The sequence below is a fragment of the Petromyzon marinus genome, chromosome 2, assembly GCF_048934315.1.
Source record: "Petromyzon marinus isolate PM22_M1 ecotype Great Lakes invasive population chromosome 2, UKy_Petmar_22M1.pri1.0, whole genome shotgun sequence".
Lineage (NCBI taxonomy): Eukaryota > Metazoa > Chordata > Hyperoartia > Petromyzontiformes > Petromyzontidae > Petromyzon > Petromyzon marinus.
The window spans coordinates 5,215,336-5,238,682 of record NC_133668.1 but is presented as its reverse complement, the minus strand read 5'-3'; the positions used below and the strand labels follow the sequence as shown (position 1 = coordinate 5,238,682).

Sequence of the window (23,347 nt, the reverse complement as noted above, 5' to 3'; positions counted from 1 at the left end):
TGTTGTGCTGGGACAAATGCAAATATTCCCCGTATAGCCTTAACAGACTTGGGGGCAAGTGGTGCAAGCGAACACCGATTCAGGCCGGAAAGGCACACGAGGAAGTGGGTGGCCAGCACCACATCCGACCGCCTTTGTCTCCTCAGTGGTGATGTTGTTCTTTTTACACATCGCACCGGGCACACATTTTGAGACTGAATCGACCCATGGGAGCCCCAGGACTCGTTCAGAAATCCGTCACTTGTGTTGGCCGTGAGCGGGAATCCAACTGGGCTCGCCGCGCACAGCGCTAATCGCTACACTGACTGCCGCTCCCGTGTTGGGACTTGCACATATTTCAATTGAACAAGGTTTCATCATTATGATCTGAATGCACATGATCTTATTTGATTGTGGAAACTAAAGGGGTGGGGTTGAGTCTGGTTCGTCCTTGGCTTGGAGACTGCCAGGGAAGCTGCCAGAAGATGGGGCAGTACAGCAACTTTGTTTTTGTCTACATTAGGCATTCACGACAAGTGGTGTAATTAAATTCTTAGTGGTTTTATCGTGTGGGGCAGTGGTTCCCAGCGCCTTTTTTTGGCTTCTACTGGTACCCCTTTGTTGAGTTTGGTTTCAACAGAGTACAGTGTTAACCCCTTTGTTTGAGCAAACATGGTTCTGATAAATAAATGTACGCATAAGTAACATCGATATTTGAAACAATTGTCAATTTTGAGGTAAATTTACTAGCTGGTAACTGCAAGCGAATAAAACAAAATTCAATGGACGCTGTGCATGCACAATGTAATTTGTTCGCGCCCGCTGGAAACCACATTTTTTAAGGTCAATGAGCTTAGAAATGGCTTATATTTGTTCTCGGATACCATATGGATTTAAATGTTCTTGTTATTCCATTATTGGCAGATTCATATATGATTATTCACCAATGACTCTCACGTATTATATAATTGCACACATTTATATAAATCACCTCACGTACCCCACTGGGATTTCATTTGAAATTTTAAAAAAGTCAGCCTCAAAATATGAGCGAAAATGTTAACTATTTTTTACAATGATCATCACATCGAATCATGCCATTCATTTCCATCAATAATTGCAATGATCTGATAGGATGACCGCATGGCGAGCGCCATATTGCTTTACTTTCGTTTAAGCTTAAATACTTATCATAGAAACAAACAAAAAAACACATGCTACCATTTTTTTTGTAGGCCCTTTAGTTTTCGTATGCCCTAGGTCTAGGAACACCGACTGTGCCTATTGGATAATACGGCCCTGCATCTCCCTGCCGGCAAGTGGAAGTGGGGCAGCCTTCGTCTCGATCGTGGCCGTCGATCCACTTCATCCTCAGAACCACCCCAGCCGACTTCTGAGTGCCACCGACTGTTCTCTCACAGAGCTATGCCAGGTTGAGTTCACCCATCGTCAATGCCATTTCTTAATAAAATATATATATATCTACACTCCGATAATGAAAGATCACCTAAGCATGTTCAAATGAGAAACGCAGAATTGTCGCCAAGTTTAAAATATTCCCCACTAACATCCGCTTAGTGTGGCTAAGATGCTACACCAGCATAAACGCAAAACCGTTACACGCAGCACAAACAAGAATCAGGTCTTCATCACACGCTATTTGGCACGGACGTCATGAATCAGACCCAGAGGCAAAGCCAAAGATCCCCTATATAGCCTTAAGACTGTTGGAGCAAGTGCTGTTAGCGAACAGTGCCTATGAAAAATAAAACAAAAATCACGACGTTTCGGCCACAACACAAGCGGCCTTCATCAGGTGAAGGGATCAGGCCGTCTCGAGGACAGCGCTGGAGTGAAACACAGCCACGCTCAGACCGCGACCTTTAAGCTGTGTGCGAGCAAACAAGGTGCCTGAGCGTGGCTGTTTCACTCCAGCGCTGTCCTCGAGACAGCCTGATCCCTTCACCTGATGAAGGCCGCTTGTGTTGTGGCCGAAACGTCGTGATTTTTGTTGTTTTATTTTTTTTATCTACGTGACTTTACCGAATAGAACCAAAGAGTATGGATCCTTGCAGTCACGAAAGCTTTAAATCTAGAAGTGCCTATGAAGGCTGGGGCATGAGGCACGAGGGGAGGGGTGGCCAGCACCATGCCCGGCCGCCTTTGTCTCCCCAGAAGCCATGTTTATATACCACACCATGGTACCCATTTGAGGTCGAGTCGACCAAGTGGAGGCCCAGAACTGATTGAGATAACCATCAATACGTGGCCATAAGCGGGAATCGAGCAACAGTTCCCCACAAACATCCCCCATATAGCCACGACAGGCTGTTAGGGCAAGTGCTGTTAGCGAGTAGCACCGCTGAAGGATGGAACGGCACACGAGGGGAGTCCGTGGCCAGCACCACGCCTGGCCACCTTTCTTTCCCCAGTGCTGATGTTTACACATCCCACCAGGTTACTCATTTGAGGCCGAGTCGACCTAGGGGAGGATGGGCCCAGGCCCGGTTCAGAAAATCGTCACCGTGCATTGCCGTGAGCGGGAATCGAATTGGGGTTGCTGGGTTTGTAGCGCAGCACCAACCACTGCGACACCGTTCCATATACACACACACAACCGCCATTCGCCACTAAGTGGCGGTGACGTCACCACGACACTTGTGCCAGGCCATGTGCACATTGAGGCCACGTGAAGTGTCGAACGCCCACTGGCAGGTCACGAGGCAGACCCAAGTGCCACGGGTCGACTAAGATGACTGGCTGATGCACCACCTGTGCCTCCTACTGTGCCAACCTGATGTACTTTAGCCACCCGGCGCTCCGCTCGTTGTTGTGAGCGTTGCTCCTCCGCCATCCGTTGTTGGAGGGTGACTGCCTCCAACTGCCCAGTAGCGTCTTTCACGAGCCTCCTCCACTGAGGCCGATATTGACATCGCTGGTACCAGTCATCAGCAAGTCCACTCAGCTCCACGTCCTCCTGTACCACATCACTCCATCTCTTCTCTAACCCATGCCACGCCCGTTTAGCCCCCTCGATCCGGCCTAACAAAACGCTTTTTAGGCATGCGGTGGCTGGGCATGCGGGCTACATGACCCAGCCAACGCAGCCTTGACTGCCGGAGGAGCTCACCGATGGGACCTTGTCCAGATCTTTTAAGGATTTGTGAGCTCCTCACACAATCCAGCCTGGTTAAACCCAGGATGGATCGTAGACAGGATAGCCTGTTTCTAACCGGCGAAGATGTTCCATTAGGGGGTCCACGTTTCGCAAGCGTAGAGAAGGGAGGGAAGGACTGTGGCTGAGAAGACCTGAAGCTTAGTGCGGAGCGACAGACCAGGTAGCTTCCACACAGCGTTACGTAACCGATGAAAAGATATTTCCGCTCGACTGATTCGGAGCGAGACCTCTGCTGTTAAACTGGAGCCGGTCATAAGCACACTGCCCAGGTATGGGGAAACTCTCCACTCTCTCCACAACTGCCCCATTACCGATTGGGAGCCGTGGGGGTGGAGTGTCCGATCGTACAAAATGCCCAGGCAGGTGCTTAGTTTTGGTAGGGTTGATGGTAAGGCCCCACCTCTTAGTGGCACGCTCCAGTCTCAGCAGCAGCGTCTCCAACTCCTCCTCTGAATGAGCAGCTATTACCAAATAATCGGCATACATATGTAGTGGGTTCCAGAGACACTTCGGATAGGTAACTTCTTTATTACAATACAGCACTCCAACAGTCCTCCTCATACCACTGCTACAACCTAGGGACACAGCCCACTCCTAGCGTGCCGTGACACTGGCAACGCTCTCGGGTCCTCCGCTGTAATTACCCTAGGGGAGGCTACCCTGACCCGACCCAGCCAGGGTGCGGTGCGAGACTCTGGCTTCATCGGACCTCGCCCTCACAAGGGCGTGGAGCTGGGAGTCCCAGAGTCCCACCACTGGACCGCACAGCGTCCCGGCCCTAAGGACAGCGGGGAGAGGGGGTCCAGGGTTCTCTCTAGCTGCTGGTCTTCGGCCTTCAACTGGTCCCAGATCGGCTGGGGAGGTCCCCTTTTACGCCCCTTGCCTATTGAGGGGTGGGGCTGCGAGGGATCCTAGAACCCTCACAGCCCCCCCCCCCCCCCCGTTGGGGGCACCAAGGGGCTGAGCTGTCTGGGGATCCTGAGCCCCCAGCAGCCCCTCCCCTCTTAGGGTTGGCGCCACAGCCCCTCCCATGACGGTACGAGGTACCGTTCCATCTATGGCACTACACATAACGTGGTTGAGCAATGGAGAGCCATCCCTTGACCGCACCCGGTCATCGATCAGCCTCCCATTATATCTGTACCAAATGGAAATTCCCCCGGTACAGCTATTGAAGGCTTCACAAACGTGGTCAAAATATGTTAAATAATTTGGGAGCCAGAGGACATCCCTGTCGCACCCCAAGGTGTACAGGGAATGGCTCCGACTCCCGGCCATGCAGTTTTACCCGGGCCCGCACACCATCATGAAGGTCCTTAATGATCGTGAGCAGAGGGTCAGGGACTCCGAACACACGAAGAACAACCCAGAGCCCAGGCCTACTGATGGTATCATAGGCCTTGACCAGGTCAATAAAGCAGAGATGTAGGTCTTGTTGGAATTCCCTACACCTCTGCTGTAGCAGGACAGACAGAAAATATGGCATCTGTGCAGGACCGCCCTTTTCTGAAACCGCATATACACACACACACACACACGGACGCTGGGACACAAAACACTGGACGATTTGAGTTCGGTTTGTGTTGCGATAGGGAGTAAAATCTTTATTTACAGCCAGGTTTACAAGAATATATACACGTGTAAAGAACGACACTGCATTGTCCAAGCCCTTACCCCATCGTACCATGTGGAACGACTAAACGGGAATCTTCGGTACTGCATAAAGCAAAAAGTGAACGGTTAAAAACGTTTAAAACGCCACGTAAAAACACGCGTGGCCAAGCAGAGCCTTACAAAATAAACCACGTCTCCCCAAATCATCCTCGTCATGTACCTTACACACCCCCGAGCCGATATTCAATTCATTCTAACAACCGTGAAAATGTTAAAACATTTTAAACCAAAGCATGGCGGTTAAAATACCGTTTATAAAATATCTCCCTCGAACGAACTCCACAACTCTGAAAAGTCAGTAACACGTGGTTAAAAAGCAACGTCAATCAGTCTTCTCACTGTTAAAATCTACACCGTCTAAATTTGTACATCCTTTCCCCTCTCCATGGGGGTGCGATGCCACCCTCCTTAAAAAAACGCATTGACGCGCGAGGGCATGGACAAGAGGGAGGGGGGTTACAGACGAAACCAACCCGCTCCTCTCCCCCCCCAAAAAAAATATTGTAGTCCATAACCACAGCCGAATCAAACAACTGCCATGGAATGCACCACTTGACCTTTTAACACCCAACGATGACGTTTACGCGATCGTTTTGTTCGTTATAAAACCTATCAGTCCATCACGGCATGTGTAAAAGAAAGAAACACCCCACCCCCGTCGATACTCATCCTCTTAACGACAAGGTAAGGCGCGTGTCCCCGTAAACGACGGGGCGACCGCGCTCGGGGCCGTCGGCTAAAAACAAAGACAAGGCACTTCCCACCAAGTGAGCGTCGGCGGCGCCGTCCATCCCCACAAGCGGCAGCGCCTGCCGCTGTGCTCCTCTCCGCGCGCGGGCGAGCGAGCGGCACGCGTTCTCCTGAGCCACGGCGCAGTCAACACGGAGTCTACGAATGCATGCAAAACGTGCGCTCGCGCTGTGCAGCGTGCAGTGTGCCCCCCGCGCCCAAGTGCCGTGCAATTCAAAGTCGTGTTTAATCCGTGGCGGCGTTCAAGTCCACACCGTGCTCAAACCGGTACAACTGCGATCGTGAACCTGTGCAAAAAAAAAAAAAAACGTGTGCTGCGTGTTCGTTCGTTCGTTCGTGTGCGTGCGTGCGTGCGTGCTCTCAACTTTATGCTCCGTGCGTGCGCGCGCACATCTGCGCTCGGGGTGCAGGTGAACGTTCGCCAGTGTTCGGGTGAACGCTTGCCGGTGTTTACCGTACACGTGGCATCGTTCCGTGCCAACTCGCACCACCGCGCGCCTCGCTTCCCGTGCACAGCGAGTGCGCCGCCATGCTCTCCCCCAGCAGGCAAAACGGCAGGCACGGCGCGCCGGCTCTGCGTGCAAAGCCTCGCGGCAGTGCATCCTGCGCTAGCGACGGACCGGCAAAGGATCCCCCCCCCCATCCGACGGGAAACTTTAAATCCATTCGCAGGGTCGCTGGCTGGGCGATCACCCAAGACAGCCGTGCAGCAATCCCGGGCTCACATCCACCCAGCAGTAGACAGAGCATGCTGATCACAGAGGCATCTCCCCCCATGTCTCCACGCCCACCCCCCCATCCCCCACCTCCCCCATCCCCCACCCCTCCACCCCCCCCCTACAACCCCACCCAGCCTTTCCCACGCCTTGTCCCACCACCGTGGGCCTTTCAGACTTTTCCCCACCTCTCCTCAATCCCGAATCGAAATGTATTTGTTAGGCACCGCACACGCCAGATGACTGATCAACACGTCCCCCATGCGACTTGGGTTTGACGATGTGCGCATGAACCGGCGGCCTCTACGTGGCAAGGGGCGCCGCACACACTTGCACTCGCGCGAAACGTCTCCGTGAACTTGAAGCGGCTCTCTTAACATCAAGGGCCGCACGCGTCAGGCGCGTGCGGCGTGAACCAACTGAATGTCGATTTATTTTTTTTTACGGAGGGAACCGGCGAAGATGGAAATGACGGACCGTGGCCGGTCGCGAGGACCGGAGCTTTTTAGAAACGCTGCCTTACCACCACCACCTCCTCCTCCTCCTCCACGGACACAGTCCCGCCACGCCACCCTCCCACCATGCCCCCCCCCTCCCCCCACCACCGTGCCCCCCCCCTCCCCAGTAGGGTGGCGGGCGTGCGTTATGACTCGACGAAGCAGTCCTTCTCGAGGCTCACAGACTCCACCTCGGCGTAGGACGGGTGGCCCGAGCCGCGGCGGAATCGCATCGACGGCCAGCGGCTGGGTCGGTGCTGCACACGCACGCAGCAACACCGGAGCACACAACACCGGAGCACACAACACCGGAGCACACAACACCGGAGCACACAACACCGGAGCACACAACACCGGAGCACACAACACCGGAGCACACAACACCGGAGCACACAACACCGGAGCACACACGCGTCAACGCGGTCGTGCAATCGCTGCACGGATTAAGCACGATTTGGAATTGGGTGGGGGGTTCCATGCAAAATTTGCCTCTGCTGCAGTGCGAATACCACACCCAACAAAGACACAGATCCACACTCCCCCCCCACCCCCACCCCATACATCTTGGACAGACTGTTGAGGAAAAGTGCTGTTTGCTGGCACGGCATACAAAGGGGGTGTGGGTGGCCAACAACGCCCGGCCGCCTTTGGTTCCCCAAGTAGTGAAGTTTACACACGGCACCAAGTACTCATTTGAGGCCGAGTCGACCTAGGGGAGGCACACGACCACTTCAGATAACCGTCACTGGCGTTGACCGTGAGCGGGAATCGAACCTCGGGTCGACGGGTTCGTGGCGCTAACCCCGCTGCGCTGAGCGCGAGCGCCGCAGACGCACGCACACACACAGACACACAATGATCCCCACCCCGTGCAGCCTCAGCCGGACCATCGGGGCGAGTGGCGGCCGCCTCGACGAGTCTCACCTCGATGATGAAGAGGCCGACGGGCGACGTCGGGTGCCGGTAGACGTAGAGGACGATGAGCGACAGTGCCACCAGGATGAGCACGGCGAGCAGCGAGCCCAGCACGGAGCCCACGTAGAGCGACGGGGAGTGCGAGTAGCTCTCCACTAGGGGGGAGGAGGAGGAGGTACACGGTGGCGAGATGTTAACTACCTCGCCTCGGTATTCAGGAGCTCGTGGGTTCGATGCCGACGCCGGTTCCTCTGTGGAGTTTGCGTCTCTCCTTCATGGTAGCGTGGATTTTTATCCGGGTCCTCCGGTTCTTTCCCTCAACAATTAGAATCAACGTGCGTTTTAGACTAGTTGGCTGCTATAAATGTCCACGTGATAAGCCGCTTCGTTGAGCTATCATTTGTGCCCAGTTCTCTTCTGAAAAAGCTTCATAGCTCAGTGGGCTTCACCTCTTCAAATAAAAAGTTGAGTTTTAGTTAGCGGCGGACGAGGGGACGTCCCCACTGTGCCTCCGGAGCGACGGGTTGGGTGGGCCCCGCCCCCCCCGTGCGCACGAGCCGGCGGATCGCTGCAACGTGAGAGGCGACGCCGCTTGGGGAGGGCCTTCATCCAGTCGTGGATAGATCAGGGTCTCACATTCTCGTTACGTGGCCCAGTGACGTAGAGGCGGTGGTAGTCGCTTGGTGGCAGTCAAGCGAACACCGAACTCGTGGTGTTTATTCTCAAGAGTTGGATTTTTTTTCTCCCTGTTCAGCTGCTTATCAATTGCGTGAATTGCCAAGTCAACCATGACGGGGTTGTTGTACAGCGATATGCGACCGGGCTGACAACAATTAATTCGCTGTAGGGAAGGTGGGGCCACAACCCCATTTTGGGAGTGTCACAAATCTCTCCGTGCTCCACCAACCCCCCTCGTCTCTAAAGCGCTTGCACCACAGGTGTGCGCCCATGTCAGACTCCACCTTTGTCGCCCCATTCCAACTCGCAAAACAAGAGAAGCACTTACTGGCAGACTTCTTCAGATGCAGAGACATGCTGCCTTCATCTGAAATGGAGCAGACCACAGAACGGACAGGCGCAGGAGGGGGTTTCACAGAGGCCAAGCAGACTGGTGCAGAAGTACCAATTGTCTAACGACAAGAACGGGACCGAGTTCAACATCCAACGCGAGTGCGGAGTTTGTGTGTTCTCTCCCCATGTCCTGCGTGGGTTTGCCTCCGGGTTCTCCGCTTCGCTCCCATAATTGAAATGTTCGCTGGTGTCGGCCAAAAAGATCTCAAATGCTGGACGTTAAATATCCCATGGAGCCGTTCGCAAGAGTAGGCCAGTGTTGTGTGCGAGCGTCGTGGTCCAAACATCGAAAGTTACCCGCAAATTTCTCAAATATGGATCACGGCACAGCAGCAACACAGCCTACTACCGTGATAACTTAAGATCCTTCTGAAATAGAGGCTTTATTACGCTTGGATAAACAAGTGTATTAAAATAAAATTTTATCCAACAAACCGGTGTGTTAGTGAAGTAGACTAAAACTGAAGTTTTTTTATTTGACCAGGCAAGGCCCACTGAGAAATGTAGCTCTTTTTCAGAAGCGACCTGGCCACAAATCATAGCTCAATCAAGTGGCTCATCACGTGGACATTTACAGCAGACAAATTCTCTCAACGCATGATGTCCATTCTAAATGTGGAGGGCAAAATCCGGAGGACCCGGAGAAAAATACATGCGGCCACAGAGGGCGAGAGAAATGCGAACTCCAAATACACACACATCAGTGGGTCAGGATCGACCTCTTGTGTACCAGACAAAGTAGCTAATATCTCGCGACTAGGCGTTAAGATTCAACATCAACCAACGGACTCTACAGCTCGTCGCTGGTCCAGGAGGCGCAATAGTGGGCGGCCATCACGGAGCGGCCGCGTTACCTCTGGGGCCGAAGCTGGTGGTCGCCGTTTTGGCGGTGGAGGCCGCGGTGGAGCTGGGCTGGGTGCTGTGCCGCGCCGATGGCCCCGAGGGCGAAACGTCGCTCGAGTTCCCGGCTGCTTCCCCCCCCTCCTCCTCCTCGCACTGTTCCTCGCGTAACTGCACAGAGCGCACACACGACACAAGCGCGGTCGTCACACATGGTAGACGTACACGGAAGGCGCGAGTTCCCGGTCACCCGGCACGGTCGGTGGAACACCCCGGTGGTGAGATGTTAATTATCTCGCCTGGTATACAGGAGATTGTGGGCTTGATCCGGACAGTGCCGCTTGTTGTATATATGGAGTCTGCGTGTGTCTCCCCGTGGTCACGTGGATTTTTCTCTCCGGGCCCTCTGGTTTTTCCCCTCGACAATTAGAACCGATGTGCACTTAACAGTATTTGGCTACCGCTATAAATTTCGACGCGATAAGCCACTTCCGCTGAGCTGTCTTTTGTGGCAACTGGTCTGATTATTATCGACGCGAGATTGTTCCATCGACAGGGGTCATTGCAGGACTTCCTGGCTTTCCAAGCCGCTGCTGCACCTCCCCCGCCGTGCGATGCGATAAGAAAGCGCTCCCCCTCTCCCCCCCAGTGGCATCTGTGGGCGATGCATCCACCACAGCAACCGGCAACTAACTTGTAGTCCTGCTCAACCAGAGCGATAAATGCTCTGATACGTGCATCGTCTTAGACCAGAGAACGCCAAAAGATGAAACTGTGCAAACACCGGTGGTTAGACAAGGCCTTCTCATGTGCATACATTAAGAGATCATGTTTGTTTGATACCTTGTAAAAGGTATCTATTTTGTGTTTGAACATCCTAATACCTCCCGTTTCATTGCCAGGATGGGTAAAGCCTATTATTGTTTCATCAATCAACAGTGGATTTGGAGAGCGTTTTACATGCACGCGCCCACTCTATAGAAACAGTGGGCCTATGTATCATAAAAAAAAATCCCTTGAGAGCCTGGACTTGAACAGGGGGAAAGAGTCGGTAGCACGGATAGCTGGGGCAAGGGGAGTTCCAGACTGTGGGCACAGCAGAAGAAAAGAATAGTTGGACGGTACCTCCTGCAGACAGCCGTTGTCAATCCAGTCCTGACGGTGGCGGTCAAACCCACTGGAGCACCTGCAATGAGAGCAAACGCCCGCATCAGCTGGCGTCTGACACCATCCCCCCAACCCCACCCAACCCCCCCCCCACATCCCTTCCCCACCCGCCCGCATCCCCCCTCCCCTTCCTCGCACCCGCTGACCCCCATCCCTGGCCCGCTTCTCCATCCAGGCATCCCACGACACAGGAGCTCGGAATGTTGTTTTCCTGCAACCCGTGGAGTCTCTAGCGGGCCCACAGCCGGTGGCACTGGTTTCTACAAGCGCAGGGCGCAGCGGTCGCTTGGCCTGGATATCCGAGGCAGACTTCTTGAGCTCCTCACAGGAGGCGGCAGCGAGTAGAGGCTCGTCTCCCTGTTTATAGCCCCCGGAGACGGTGGTGGAAATTTCACATTCCTCATAGCAGGACACAGCCGCGGGCGACTTTCAACAGCACTGTCCCTCATTCTCGTGACCCAGATGGACGACGAGGAGGAGGAAGGAGCGTTGAGTGAACCCTGGGCGAGGAGTTGAACTCGCAACATTTCCAATCGGGAGCCACCCAGCCGCACCACAAAGATGCAAAAAGGAAACCCAGGACATCTGTGGATTTCTCCAGGATAAATAAAGATTCTGAAACCCCACGAAATCTGCTACAGAGAAGTTCGCGACATGGTAGCCAATGCTACATTTTATAATTTTTCCCCACTCAGATGCAATGTAGCTTAAATTAGTAAAAAAGTCATTGGGATCTACAGATGAACTGTACCTTACAAATGTAAATACTAAAAACCGCATTGAGTAACATGATGTGTTTTTACAGTAGACATTGGCTAACTGGGCTGAGACTACAAACTCACAACCCTTGAGAACCCGGTTTACATCACGGGAGGCCGAAATCAAGGATTTGGACGCAGAATCTCAGCAACGTTGACTGCGAACCATTAACCACACGATTAACTAACTGACAAAAAACTATATTTTTTTTATCAGGTAAGGCCCACTGAGCTATATAGCTCTTTTTCAGAAGTGACCTTGCCACAAATGAAAGCTCAACGAAGTGGCTTATCATGTGGAAATTCATAGCAAAATATACTAAATGCATGTTTCTAAAATGTGGAGGGAAAAAACGGAGGACCCGGATAAAAAAAATTCACGCGACCACAGGGAGAACACGCAAACTCCAAATATACACCAGCAGGCGTCACAGGGTCGGGATCGAACCCACGACCTCCTGTACACCAGGCGAGGGAAAAAAAAACACTGGCCATCGTGGTCACGGTGGTTAAATGATCCCAAGGACTCGCACGGCATTGCGGTGCCAGCGGTGGTGGGGGTCATCCAGCAGTGGAGCAAGCTCACCTCTGGAGGTGACCGCACCAGCTGCAGTTGAAGCTGGTCTGGGCGGTCAGGCAGCCCTTGCAGCTGGTGTACTGCAGGCACGCTGCGGGGGCGAGGGGCGGGGGGGGGTACAGGGTGGCGGTGAGTGGTATCTTTCTGTTAGCCGTCCAAGTATCGAATTTAAAGTTGCAACCCGACACTGGGAACGTGACAGCGTCACGTGCGGGAAGTCGGACGATATCGCCACTGCAGCAGAGAGCCAATGGGCTCGCTCGCACCGTACACACGGACAGATGAGTAAAGTATGCCAGTAAGGGGACAATCTGGCGATGTGGTTTACCTAATTAAATATGTTACGAGTCATTTGTCCCAATTGGGCAAATTTGAACCATGACACCGGCAATGAAGTGGACGGCGTGTGGTTTTTATGGTGAATACATCCGCCAGTATTAACCAGGGCGACGACCGGGGATCGAACTGTGAACGTCTGCTACAAGTCCCGAACGCGCTACCGCTGGGCCACATTGGGGCAGCGTGGTGGTGAGATGTTAACTACATCGCCTGGAATGTAGGAGGTCGTGGGTTCAATCCCAATCCAGACGCCTGTAAATTTGGAGTTTGCGTGTCTCTCCGGGTCCTCCGGTTTCCCCCCCCCCCACATTTAGAATCAACATCACGTGTTTAGACCATTTGGCTGCTATAAATTTCCACATAGGTCCCTTCATTGTAGTCTCATTTTATTTGTGACCAGGTCGCTTCTGAAAAATAACTATGTAGCTCAGTGGGGCCTTAACCTGGTAAAATAAAATAGCCGAGTTTTTGGTTAATAAAATATGACCCACAATGCACTGTAGCTTGGGAGACAGGTGCGCGTGTCGCTGCCAAGAACGCGGGATGGGGACTGAAGGGCGGAGGGATGGAGGGAGAGCACTCACTGGGGAGTGGCGCCATCTCGATGACGGTCAGGTTGGTCACCTTCACCACCTCGAGCTCCACGCGGTGGTACTCGTAGATCGTCCGGCGCCGCAGAACTGGGGGCACAGCGCGCGCTCGCATGTATGTGTTGAACTTCTTTCGCACCACCGTACGCAGCCAACCATGCTAGATCGGAGCTGCAGGGGAAAGACGAACTAAACGCATATCAGTTCGAGAAATTCGTTTCCAATCAAAATTATTTAAAAGTGCACAGTTGCAGTGGCTTCCCGAATATCGGAAGGGAGAGTTGCGTTCCACACGGCCACAGAAGCACGTCTGAAAGCGCGCGATGCGGTGACCGCCTTTGTGCGATGGTTAGCCAAAAGCCGCTGCCGCGAGGATGACCGGAGATCGCTCGATGGTTTATGCTCCCGAACGAGACCGGCAAGGTATTGTGGTTCATTTGAGGCAAGCGCTTCGTGTTTGACGAGTGCGACCTTTAAAAACGCTCGGCGCTCACCACATCTGACGAGTTGCCAGCGGCGGTAATCACAACATAAGTGTTCATTTTAATTAAAGAAAAAAAAATGAAACCAATTTTATTTAACCGGACTGCGCCATTGGTGTAATCAGGTGAAGAGTCCCTCCACAGAGCTCAGTGCTTTACCATTCCTGTGTCTATGTCCCCCCCCTACAGCCCGGAAGTCCCTCATCCAGCCGTGGATTGACAAATGGATAACGGACATTCATCGCCATCAGCACGTTAAGCGAAATGTGCAGTCGCCCATCCCCTCCCCAACCAATTAGGAATTGAATGATGCACGATTCCATCGATGATAGCGAATCCCACGCTTGGGGGAGGCGCGGGGGGACGTACTGGGCAGTGCGCCGAGACTCTCCACCACCATGAAGGCGTCCGACAGGCCGACCTTCACCGGGTGGTTGTCTCCCTTGATCCTCGTGACTGGGACGGGGATCTGGGGGTGGGGGGGAAGGAGAGTCCAGTGGCTGTTTAAATTCCTTATCGTATCAGCGCCTTATTCAAAAGGCAATTCACAACAATTATACTTATGATGGTGATTGAAATAAAGAGCTAGCGTTGTTGTTAAAAGTGGTGGTGTGGTTGTGCAAAACAGGTGGGAGTGGTTACAGTAGGGTTGGGATTAAGGTTAGGGGTTGTGGAAGTGATGTGGGTAGGCGGTTGTGATAGGGGTAGGCCTGGTCATAGCAGGGGGACCAACGCATGGAATAGCCAGAGCAGGATGAACTCGGGAGGAGAGATGGCTTGTGGGCATCAGGAGCTTCAGACTCCAGAGGTCTCGCGGGGCACCGCAACCCTCCTCCGTACCAGAGAGGTCACGTGACTGAATGCAGCCAATTTAAATGCCGAAAAAAATGTTAGAACTATCGTTTTTACAACTTTTGTCACGATCCCAAAAGGGGTAATTATCCCACAATGACCGCCACGGCGGGATAATGATCCCCACGTGAACTCTATTCAATACAGTAGGGGGCAGCACTGGTCGGGTCATAACATTGCAGAGGGTTGCCAATTATTGAAAAACAGACGGACCGTGCAGACTGCCCATAGACACAGTGCAGGCAGATGGGTTACCGGACAAACACACGGGATATACACTGGAAGACACGGGGCAGACAGACAAATACCGACAGATGCAAAATAACAAAAGATGCTTAGACGGACAACAAACCAAACAAACAGGGCATACGGACAATGGCTAACATATATTGACAGACACTGATATATATATTCAATGACAGTTGGACAAAGGACACACTGAAAACCTACACACATGGACGCTACGACAGAGCAACCCAACGGACAGGCAGAAGGACATGTACAGAAACGGACGTAAAAGGTGCAGACACTGGCCTGTGATGAGACACATCGACAATGGCACAACACGACAGACGGACTGATGGTGAGACAGACGGTGGGACAGACGAACAGACAGTGGGACGGACGGTGGGACGGAGAGTGGACATACGTCCTTGTAGGCGAAGACGATGCGGCCGTCGCTGTGCAGCGCGGCCTGGAAGGTGAAGCTGCCAGCGCCGGGGTTGTCGTGCAGGTGCACGCGGTCCCACTGCACCACGAGTGCCGTGCCTGCACGTGCCCAGGGATGCACGACAAGGCGGGGGAGCAAGCAAAACACTCAAGTGACCAATTTGAGGATTTGACAGCTGGTCCTCCTGCCCCCCCAAACCCTCTTTCCCACCCCACCCTGCCATGCAGAGTAACGCTGACGGCAGCATTTGCCTACTGCCACCGCTGGGAGGTAGCTGACATTGAGACATCTCGAAATTATTTGGACAATGCATTTCCCTATTCTTCTTGATGCACCAAGCAAATTCCTGCATCTCGTTAAACAGTTGTTTCAACTGCACGCTCATCCACAGAGAGAGAGAACTGCAGCCCGAACGATCGCGACGGCCGTGCGTTTGACGGAACCCGCTCTTTTTGCCCGGCTCCTTGCGACACAAAGAGACAAAGAGCGTCGGGGACGGGAGTCTGCGGTGGGCACCTAATAAATAAAGCGATGAATGAACGGGTGCACGAGTGAACACGTCAACGAATTAATGAGAGTGGCGAGAGAGACGGAGAGAGAGAGAGCGACTAGGAGTGATGAGTGGGTTGGATGGTTGGAGAGATGCATGGAGAGGTAGATAGGATGGGGGTGAGGGGAGGAAGGGTGGCATTAGGGGGGGAGGGGCAGACAGAATGATCTCCTGCAACACAGAAAAGGTGGTAATGGCCCGGAGAATAACACAATGTAACACAATTAGCATGTATTTATACAGTAATGCCAAAATGACCACAAAAGATTTAGGAGTAATTTTTCGTGATTGTTCCTCCCCACAGAGAACTCGGTCCACTGTGGCCAGTCCTGCCTGTGGTAGTGCGCCTTGGTGTAAATCTTTTGTAGTAATTTTTGTATCATTTTCGTATAAATACATGTTAATTTTGATTCACAGTTTTTTTCTGACTACGTGAACGGAAAGATAAATTTCTAAATGTCACTGTCCAATTGTTTCCCTTCTACGTGACTTTACCGAAAGAACCAAGAATATGAATCCCTGCAGTAACGAAAGCTTTAAATCAAAATCACTGTCCTGGTCACAAAAGCAAAGTTTGTGGGGAATAATAACCATTTTCTGTACTTTTGAGGCATAAGCAATTTGGAAATAGCACTTACTACCCAGGAGCAAATTTATTTATTTATTACAGTGTAATCCACGCAATCACAGAGAGAATATGCAAACTTAAAATATACAGGTGTCACGGTCTGGATTGAACGCACGACCTCCTCTATACCAGGTGAGATAAATATAATCTCGCCACTGTGGGTTTCCAGAAAACACTATCGTGATTGGCTACCATAATTCAGACCGACCCCAGTGACGGAATGAGTGGACCGATGCACAAACGGATTGATGGGGAGGCCCCAACTGTCAGCCTCTGACCAGGAGTTTAACCCACAATGCTCTGCCCGAGAGCGACGCTCATCTAACCTCCAGACATCAAATTATAAAACATCCACGAATGAGCCGAGTAAGCGAGCGAGCGAAACACACAATCATGAGCTAGTGATATCAACTCTAAAATGAGCGACTGAATAACATGTGTTCAGCATCATCAACAATCAGGGATTCCCACACATGCAACTAAAAGTGTGCATCGTGAGCATAGGCAAGGATTTTAATCGATGACTCGCTGCCGCGTTGTTACAAGCCGAAGATTCGTGAGCTAAACACAACAAGCCGACCCCGGGCTGTGCCTCCACACAAATAAAACTGCGCGTGTCAATCCATCGACCTCCTGGCTTCCCCCGAGCCCCCCTGTCGTCCAGCAGACTCTGGACCGGTTTCGACCTTCTGGGCCTCAATCAGCAGTCGGCATCCTTAAAACAAATGCTGCTCAGCTGCCAGCTGTTACAAACAAGGGCACTGCGTATAAATAACGCGGGTCCTGTTCAACGTGAACACTCGTCGTGGAAACCACTCTGCGGTTGGATTTCGACGTCGCACAAATGATCGACCGAGAAAGCGAGCAAGCGTTGGCGGTGGCGGCCACTCGTGCCGCCGTTGCGATGCCGCAGCGCCGCGCGTCCGTTCCCCGCGCCCTCACCGTTGTCGAAGTATCGCACGGTGGACTCCTTGGAGATGCTGGGGTCAAAGTTGGCCATGAGCGGCGCGATGTACTGGGTGGCCGTCAGCATGCGGTGGATCACCTCCCCCGTGTAGATGAACCCTGCCGGACGGGCGGACGCGAGCATTAAGGGACAGCTCACCTCGACCGCTGACACGCGGAGGAGCGGTAAATACCGGCGCCGACATATTTAGACATGCGTCGTGTGACATCTCCGGACAGTACGAGTGCCAGCCCTCTGTCAATCCATGACTGGACGGAAGGCCACAATGGTTAGAGTGGCGCTGGTCAAAGCGATTTTGTCATATTGGTGGGGCGGGGGGGGGTAGACAGGACCGGTTAAGATATCACCCGCCACTAATGTTAACCGTGGCCCGGTAAGGCCCACCGAGCTTATTGGCTATTTCAGAAGCGACCTGGCCACGAATGATAGCTCAAAGAAGTGGCTTGTGTAAATTTACAGCAGCCAAATACTCTAAATGAAAGTTTATAAATGTGGAGAACCCAGGAGAAAATTTCAACGCAACCACAGGGAGAGAAACATGCAAACTCTAAATATAGAGGCGTCAGGGTTGGGATGGAACCAATGAGCTCTTGTATACCAGGCGAGATAGTTAACATATCACTACCGTGGCACCAAATGCACCGAGCGCTAGACACGCAAAGTATTACACACACGGCAGGAGGTTGACGCAGGGGTCTGCGGGACACATCCATGCATATGGCCTCCTCTTCCCAAGTCTCACAGAGTGACAGGCGCGAAAGGATTGGCAGCTATTTGACAGATCCAGGATTGGGCGGGTGGGTGGGTTGACAAATCTGTTCCCGCGCCCCGCCCCTCCAGTCATCACACCGCTCACAAGGATGCAGGTGATGTCGCGGGCAACGGAAGTGATGGTACATGCTGGTTTATCTGTGCCAGTTTGGCGACTTCCAAAAGCATCTACTAAGGAAGACCAGCGAGATTTTGTTAGCTCGCGGCTACTGCTGTAGAGCAATGACGGGTGGCTCCCAGCCACCAAGCCGGGTGGGAAAAAAAATGCTTACTCAAGTATTTACTTTGCCCAACTATGACGGGCAATAAAAACAAACTGTTTATTTACCCACTCAAACACTTCAGCCAGAGAACAGAAACCCGATGCTTACTTTCATGACCTCAGAGCTAAACATTAACCCAGTGCTGTAAGCTATACCACAGGGTAATATGCTGGGGTTTATATCGCCTAAACAAAAAGAAAGGATTGTGGTCAGTATCACCTGGGACTGCAAATGCTATTGGTTTCCAGCATGGGCAGTACCCACCACATATCCTCTCCACGTTTCATATACAAAACGAAAATACTATCCAAACGTATTCCGACATCTTCTTTGACCTTTTCATAAGAAAAGCTACTCTACGGTGACAATGCTTCCGTATATAGCTGGTGATCCAATGAAAAAAAATTAATCGATTTTTTTAGCGCAAGCCACCCTGGGTGGTACCAATAAGCCATTTTTGGGCCACCCTCACCACTGAAATGTGGTAATCCTACTGCACCATAAACCACAGAACTCACGAGGGACTCCCCCCAATGTAGTGAGCCCATGGTCCCCAGCACCGGTCAGACGACTGCACCACTCACAATCCAATCACATTAATGTTGTTCACATTTTGTTGTTGCTCAATTTGGCCGAATAAAAAAAAGTGGGAAAAAAATACAACTGGAGAGAACGAATCTAGGCCGCTTCCCGCTGCTGCCGTGAACCAGGGCACCAGACGTCGCCCCCACGGTGGGGTGGACGCTGGGTTTTGTTTTGTCCCTCCGCTTGCACGTGCGCCCACGTACGCACGCGGGCGCCCGCGGTGACACGCTGACCTGACACGCTGACCTGCGCGGGGAGTCTGACACGCTTTGACAGGTCGCGACGAGCGCATAAATTCACACCCCCCCCTCCCCAACTCGCCCACCCCACATCACTTCCTCTTTCCCTCCCAGCCTTTACGAGGCCACTGGGCCCATGTATGGATGTATGTAGAACCTTTCGCACCGTACGTAGCCAGTGGCGCCAATCGGAGGTGCAGGGTTGGGGGGGGGGGGAAGGACAACAAACTAAACACAAAAAGCAGTTTGAAATAAATAAAAATTCCATCAACGATTTTCAAGCGCATAGCTCCCAATGGCTACCTAATGTCGGAAGGAAGAGCGTCAGTAGAGTCCTCCATTTATTTCCATGACACACACGGGGGGAGTGGGGGGGTGGGGGGGGCGCCGGTGATGCGGCCCCAGCCGGCAAGCATTCGGCACTTGCTCCGCAGGTTCGCGGTTTAAATCCAGCAGTAGGCCGCACCAGTTATCATCGTAAACTACGCCCGCTTCACTCGGTGGGCGTTAGAGATTCCCGTGCCAGCGTCGTGGTCAAAATTTGTATGCATGTAGAATTTATTTTGCACCGTTTGTAGCCAACCGTGCTAAATTGGAGGTGCGGGAATTTGAAAAGTTTGCCTGCAACTTACGGAATTGGAATTTACGCATGGAGACTTCTGCCCCTACTGTGGAGCTACTGCAGCCTGTGATACAAAGCCCCCCCCCCGGCCCCCCGTAATCACCTTGCTTTATGAAAAAATGGCATGAATCCCAATAGCATTCAATTATTAATATTATTATTGTTATAATCCTTTAGGAGCTGCCCCTCGTGGCGAGAGACAGATGACCAGGCCAGAAGCCCACTTGAGTCTCACCCGCAATATGCCCGCTCTATCAGACCTCAGAAGCAGAGCGACATTGAGCCTGGAGAGTTGCTTTTGGATGGGCGACTACCTACCCACACGTCAAACTGGCCCTGTAGGCTGCGTGCCTACATTGTGGGGAGCGCAGGGAGATCCATTGTTGAAATGTACTATGCTCCGCAGTTCAATAGCACCCCCCCCCCGCCCATCCTCCGAGGCCCGCTACATCCTCATCAAGGAGTGGATTAACGAAACGGTACGTACGTGTACACACAATGCACAAGAGCCCGCTGGGGATTAGCGTCTACAAACACTGGGCGGGGGGGGGGGGGTCGCATGGGGAGGTGGGTCGTGTGGTCACCTCCAGTTGCGATGGTCACCTCCTCCAAGTGGTGTCCGTAGAAGAGGAACGGGAACGACAGATTCACCCGCTGATGGGAACACACGCCACGGAACACACGTCACTTATTGCTCGCGAGTGGGAATCAAACTCCTTGTCGCTGGATTCGTAGCGCAGTGCACTAAATTACTATGATGCTGTGACTCACAACAACAATAACACAAAGACAAGGATAAAATACACACACAGCGGCACAAATTTATACTCGCAGAGCCATGCAAACAAATGCAGTAGACTTTGGATTTAAAGCTTTCGTGACTGCAGGGATTCCATATTCTTGGTTCTTTCGGTAAAGTCACGTAGAAGGGAAACAAAATAATAAAAATATAAAACAATAAAATGCTCAAGACGTTTCGACTGCAATACAAGCAGTCATCATCAGGTGTGAAAACAACAGCAAAAAAATGACATTTTTTTTTGAAAAACCGCCACTTTTTAAAAAAAATTCTTGCTGTGGTTTTCACACCTGATGATTGCTTGTGTTGCAGTCGAAACGTCGTGAGAAATTTATTGTTTTATATTTGTATTATTTTATTGTTTCCCTTCTACGTGACTTTACCGAAAGAACCAAGAAAATGCAGTAGACTTTGGATTCATATTGCATCTCAATTCAACGTTTTTTTTTTATATGCAAAGACAAAAATCCATCGTGTAGTGAACACAAACTGTCGGGGCAAGTATTGTTAGCAAGCACCAGCGTACGTGTGCATGTGTACACGTGTACAAGTATGGATGTGCACTCGCTTGCCGAATAATTTAACCTGCAGGCGAGAACCCTACAGACCAGGATAAGAGTCGCATTCACAAGAGCAAAACAAATATAAAACGAAGCCCTGTCGGTACAGCAACGAAGCACAAGAAATAAAAAAAAACATTGCACAAACAGAACGGTGCACACACGCTCAAGTGAACGCGTGTGTGCATACCACGCGCACCTGGGGGCGGTGTGCGCGCTGCGCTGGGCAGGATGCCGTGCGCGTGAACACGTGTATACGTGCGCCTCACCGCGGCCTGCCGGTGCGTGTTGGAGAGGATGCCGTGCACGCGCACGTGTTGGTTCTGCATCTTGTCGATGTTGACCCAGAGCTCTCGGCCTCGCGGGTCGGCGAGCCGGTAGGTTCGCGAAGTGTAGTAGCTGTGGTTGTCCTGTCCACGCACGGGGGAGCGCGTTTGCACCGAATAATAATAATAATAAATAAAACGTCCATCATTCCTCCCATTCATCCGTTCACTGGCACGGGGCTTAAAATTCCTGGGTGGTGAAACCCTCGACATTTTTCAAATACTTTACAACGCAGCCACGCTTCCTGTGCAAGTCACCGCGGCCGCGGCGGCTGTGGCGCTCGAGAAGCGACGTCCCGGACCGTGGGAGACAAGGCGGCCTTCTGTGCGAAAACCGGACGCACGCAACGCCATCGAGGTTGGCTGCGAGATCCCGCCGGTGAGGTGGGGGGGAGGGGGGGGGGGCCTGCGGTGGCTGTTCGCCACGCACTTTTTAACCCAACGCTCTGCGCGGCACATGAGCATTGGCGGCGTGGAGGATTTTTCGGCCAAGCGGTGATTTTCCACCGGGGCTCGGGGCCAGAGATCCACCACTCTGGAGGCGGCGGTCGAGAGGGAGGAGGGAGGAAGGGGGGCAGGCAAAGCGCTGTTTTTTAGATGGCAGTGCAGCAAGTGGATTCTTGTACCCGCCTGTGTGGACCTGTGGCTAGGGCACTAGTATGGTTACCTGTTCTTTAGTTGGCTAGAGGTGGGGCTAGTACGAGAGAGTGGCTGGACTAAGTGGATCAGCTGTGGCGACGAGAGCGTCCCTGGCTGGGAGGATTCTGAGTAAACCCTGATGATGCGCATTGCCGATGACCTGGCCACAGCCACGGGCAGATACACACCCTTCCCAACGGGGCAGTCATCATTTAAAATCGCCGCGTCGTTCGACCGACGATCTAAGCGACAGAAACAAAATCCGTTTTCAACGCAGCAGGATCGGGCGCTACGAGCGGCGTGGGACGCAGCTGCGCACGGACGGACGGACGGACCCATTCGCATCGCGTGGCGTTCCAGCTGGCGTCGCCACACGCACAACTGCGCTAGCTCAGGGCCTGCTGGCTTGAGCGGCACGAGCTGTGGGTTTTTTTCAGAGCAACTGCGCAAACAGCCCTGCTCTCAAATTTGTTTCTCGCGTAATATTCGTTAAACTTCACCTGACTTGTTGCTGATGGGCGTCACACGGTGAAGGTTACATTCGGTGGCGAGATGTTAACTGCCTCGCCTTGTACGTAGGAGGTCGTGGGTTTGATCCCGACCCTGGCGCCTGCTGTATGTTTGGAGTTTGCATGTCTCTCCCCTGTGGTAGTGTGGATTTTTCTCCGGGTCCTCCAGGTCCTCCGGTTTTTCCCCTCCACATTTAGAATCGACATGCGCTTAGAGTATTTGGCGGCTGTGAATTTTCGCATGATAATCCACTTTGTCGCGCTATCATTTGTAGCCAGGTCGCTTCTGAAAGACAGCTATATAGCTCAGTGGTTCTTACCTAGTAAAATAGAAAAAAACATTGTTTATAGTACTTTCGGAGCTCTCGTAGAGCAGCACCATCGACCCGCGTGCGAAGGGCATTTGCTGGTAGGAGGAATAGGAGGATATCACTGAAAACTGCTTTTGAGGTCGCTTCGAGTGACCGCTTAATTTATGAAAAATTTTCAATCTTCTGCTGGATGAAGGCTTCCCCCTCCCCCACAATGTTAGCAGTGGTCCAAAATTGAACTCGGCTCGCCAGAGTTCATTGCACCATTGTAAGTAATGTGTGCGTATTTTATTAAAACTCTCACCACTGTACATAGCCAAGCACGCCAAGGACAAACTAAACAGCAAAAAGCGCAGTTAGAAGGAAATTCGTTTCAATCTGGATGTAAAAGTGCATAGCTCCAAAGGCTTCCTAATATCAGAAGGAAAAGCATTCCAGACGGTCACAGCAGCATATCTGAAAGAGTGCGATGCAGTGACCGTCTTTGTTCGATGGCCAGCCAAAAGCCGCTGCGAGGATGACG

The 23,347-nt window shown here is 52.3% G+C and overlaps 1 protein-coding gene across 1 annotated transcript in view; it reads right to left on the bottom strand.

Moving 5' to 3' along the window:
• Positions 1-4,734: 4,734 nt before the first annotated feature.
• LOC116949150 (plexin domain-containing protein 2-like) overlaps positions 4,735-23,347 on the bottom strand; it is a 45,240-nt gene continuing 26,627 nt past the window's right edge. Inside the window, exons 3-14 of the mRNA XM_076069219.1 lie at positions 21,309-21,449; positions 20,265-20,334; positions 17,176-17,298; positions 15,035-15,153; positions 13,903-14,002; positions 13,046-13,141; positions 12,132-12,213; positions 10,746-10,806; positions 9,635-9,791; positions 8,716-8,754; positions 7,719-7,864; positions 4,735-7,051 (exon numbers count right to left, since the gene is read on the bottom strand). Of these exons, the coding sequence (XP_075925334.1) occupies positions 6,941-7,051; positions 7,719-7,864; positions 8,716-8,754; positions 9,635-9,791; positions 10,746-10,806; positions 12,132-12,213; positions 13,046-13,141; positions 13,903-14,002; positions 15,035-15,153; positions 17,176-17,298; positions 20,265-20,334; positions 21,309-21,449 (1,245 nt within the window). The 3' untranslated portion in view covers positions 4,735-6,940. The remainder of the gene's footprint in view (positions 7,052-7,718; positions 7,865-8,715; positions 8,755-9,634; positions 9,792-10,745; positions 10,807-12,131; positions 12,214-13,045; positions 13,142-13,902; positions 14,003-15,034; positions 15,154-17,175; positions 17,299-20,264; positions 20,335-21,308; positions 21,450-23,347) is intronic.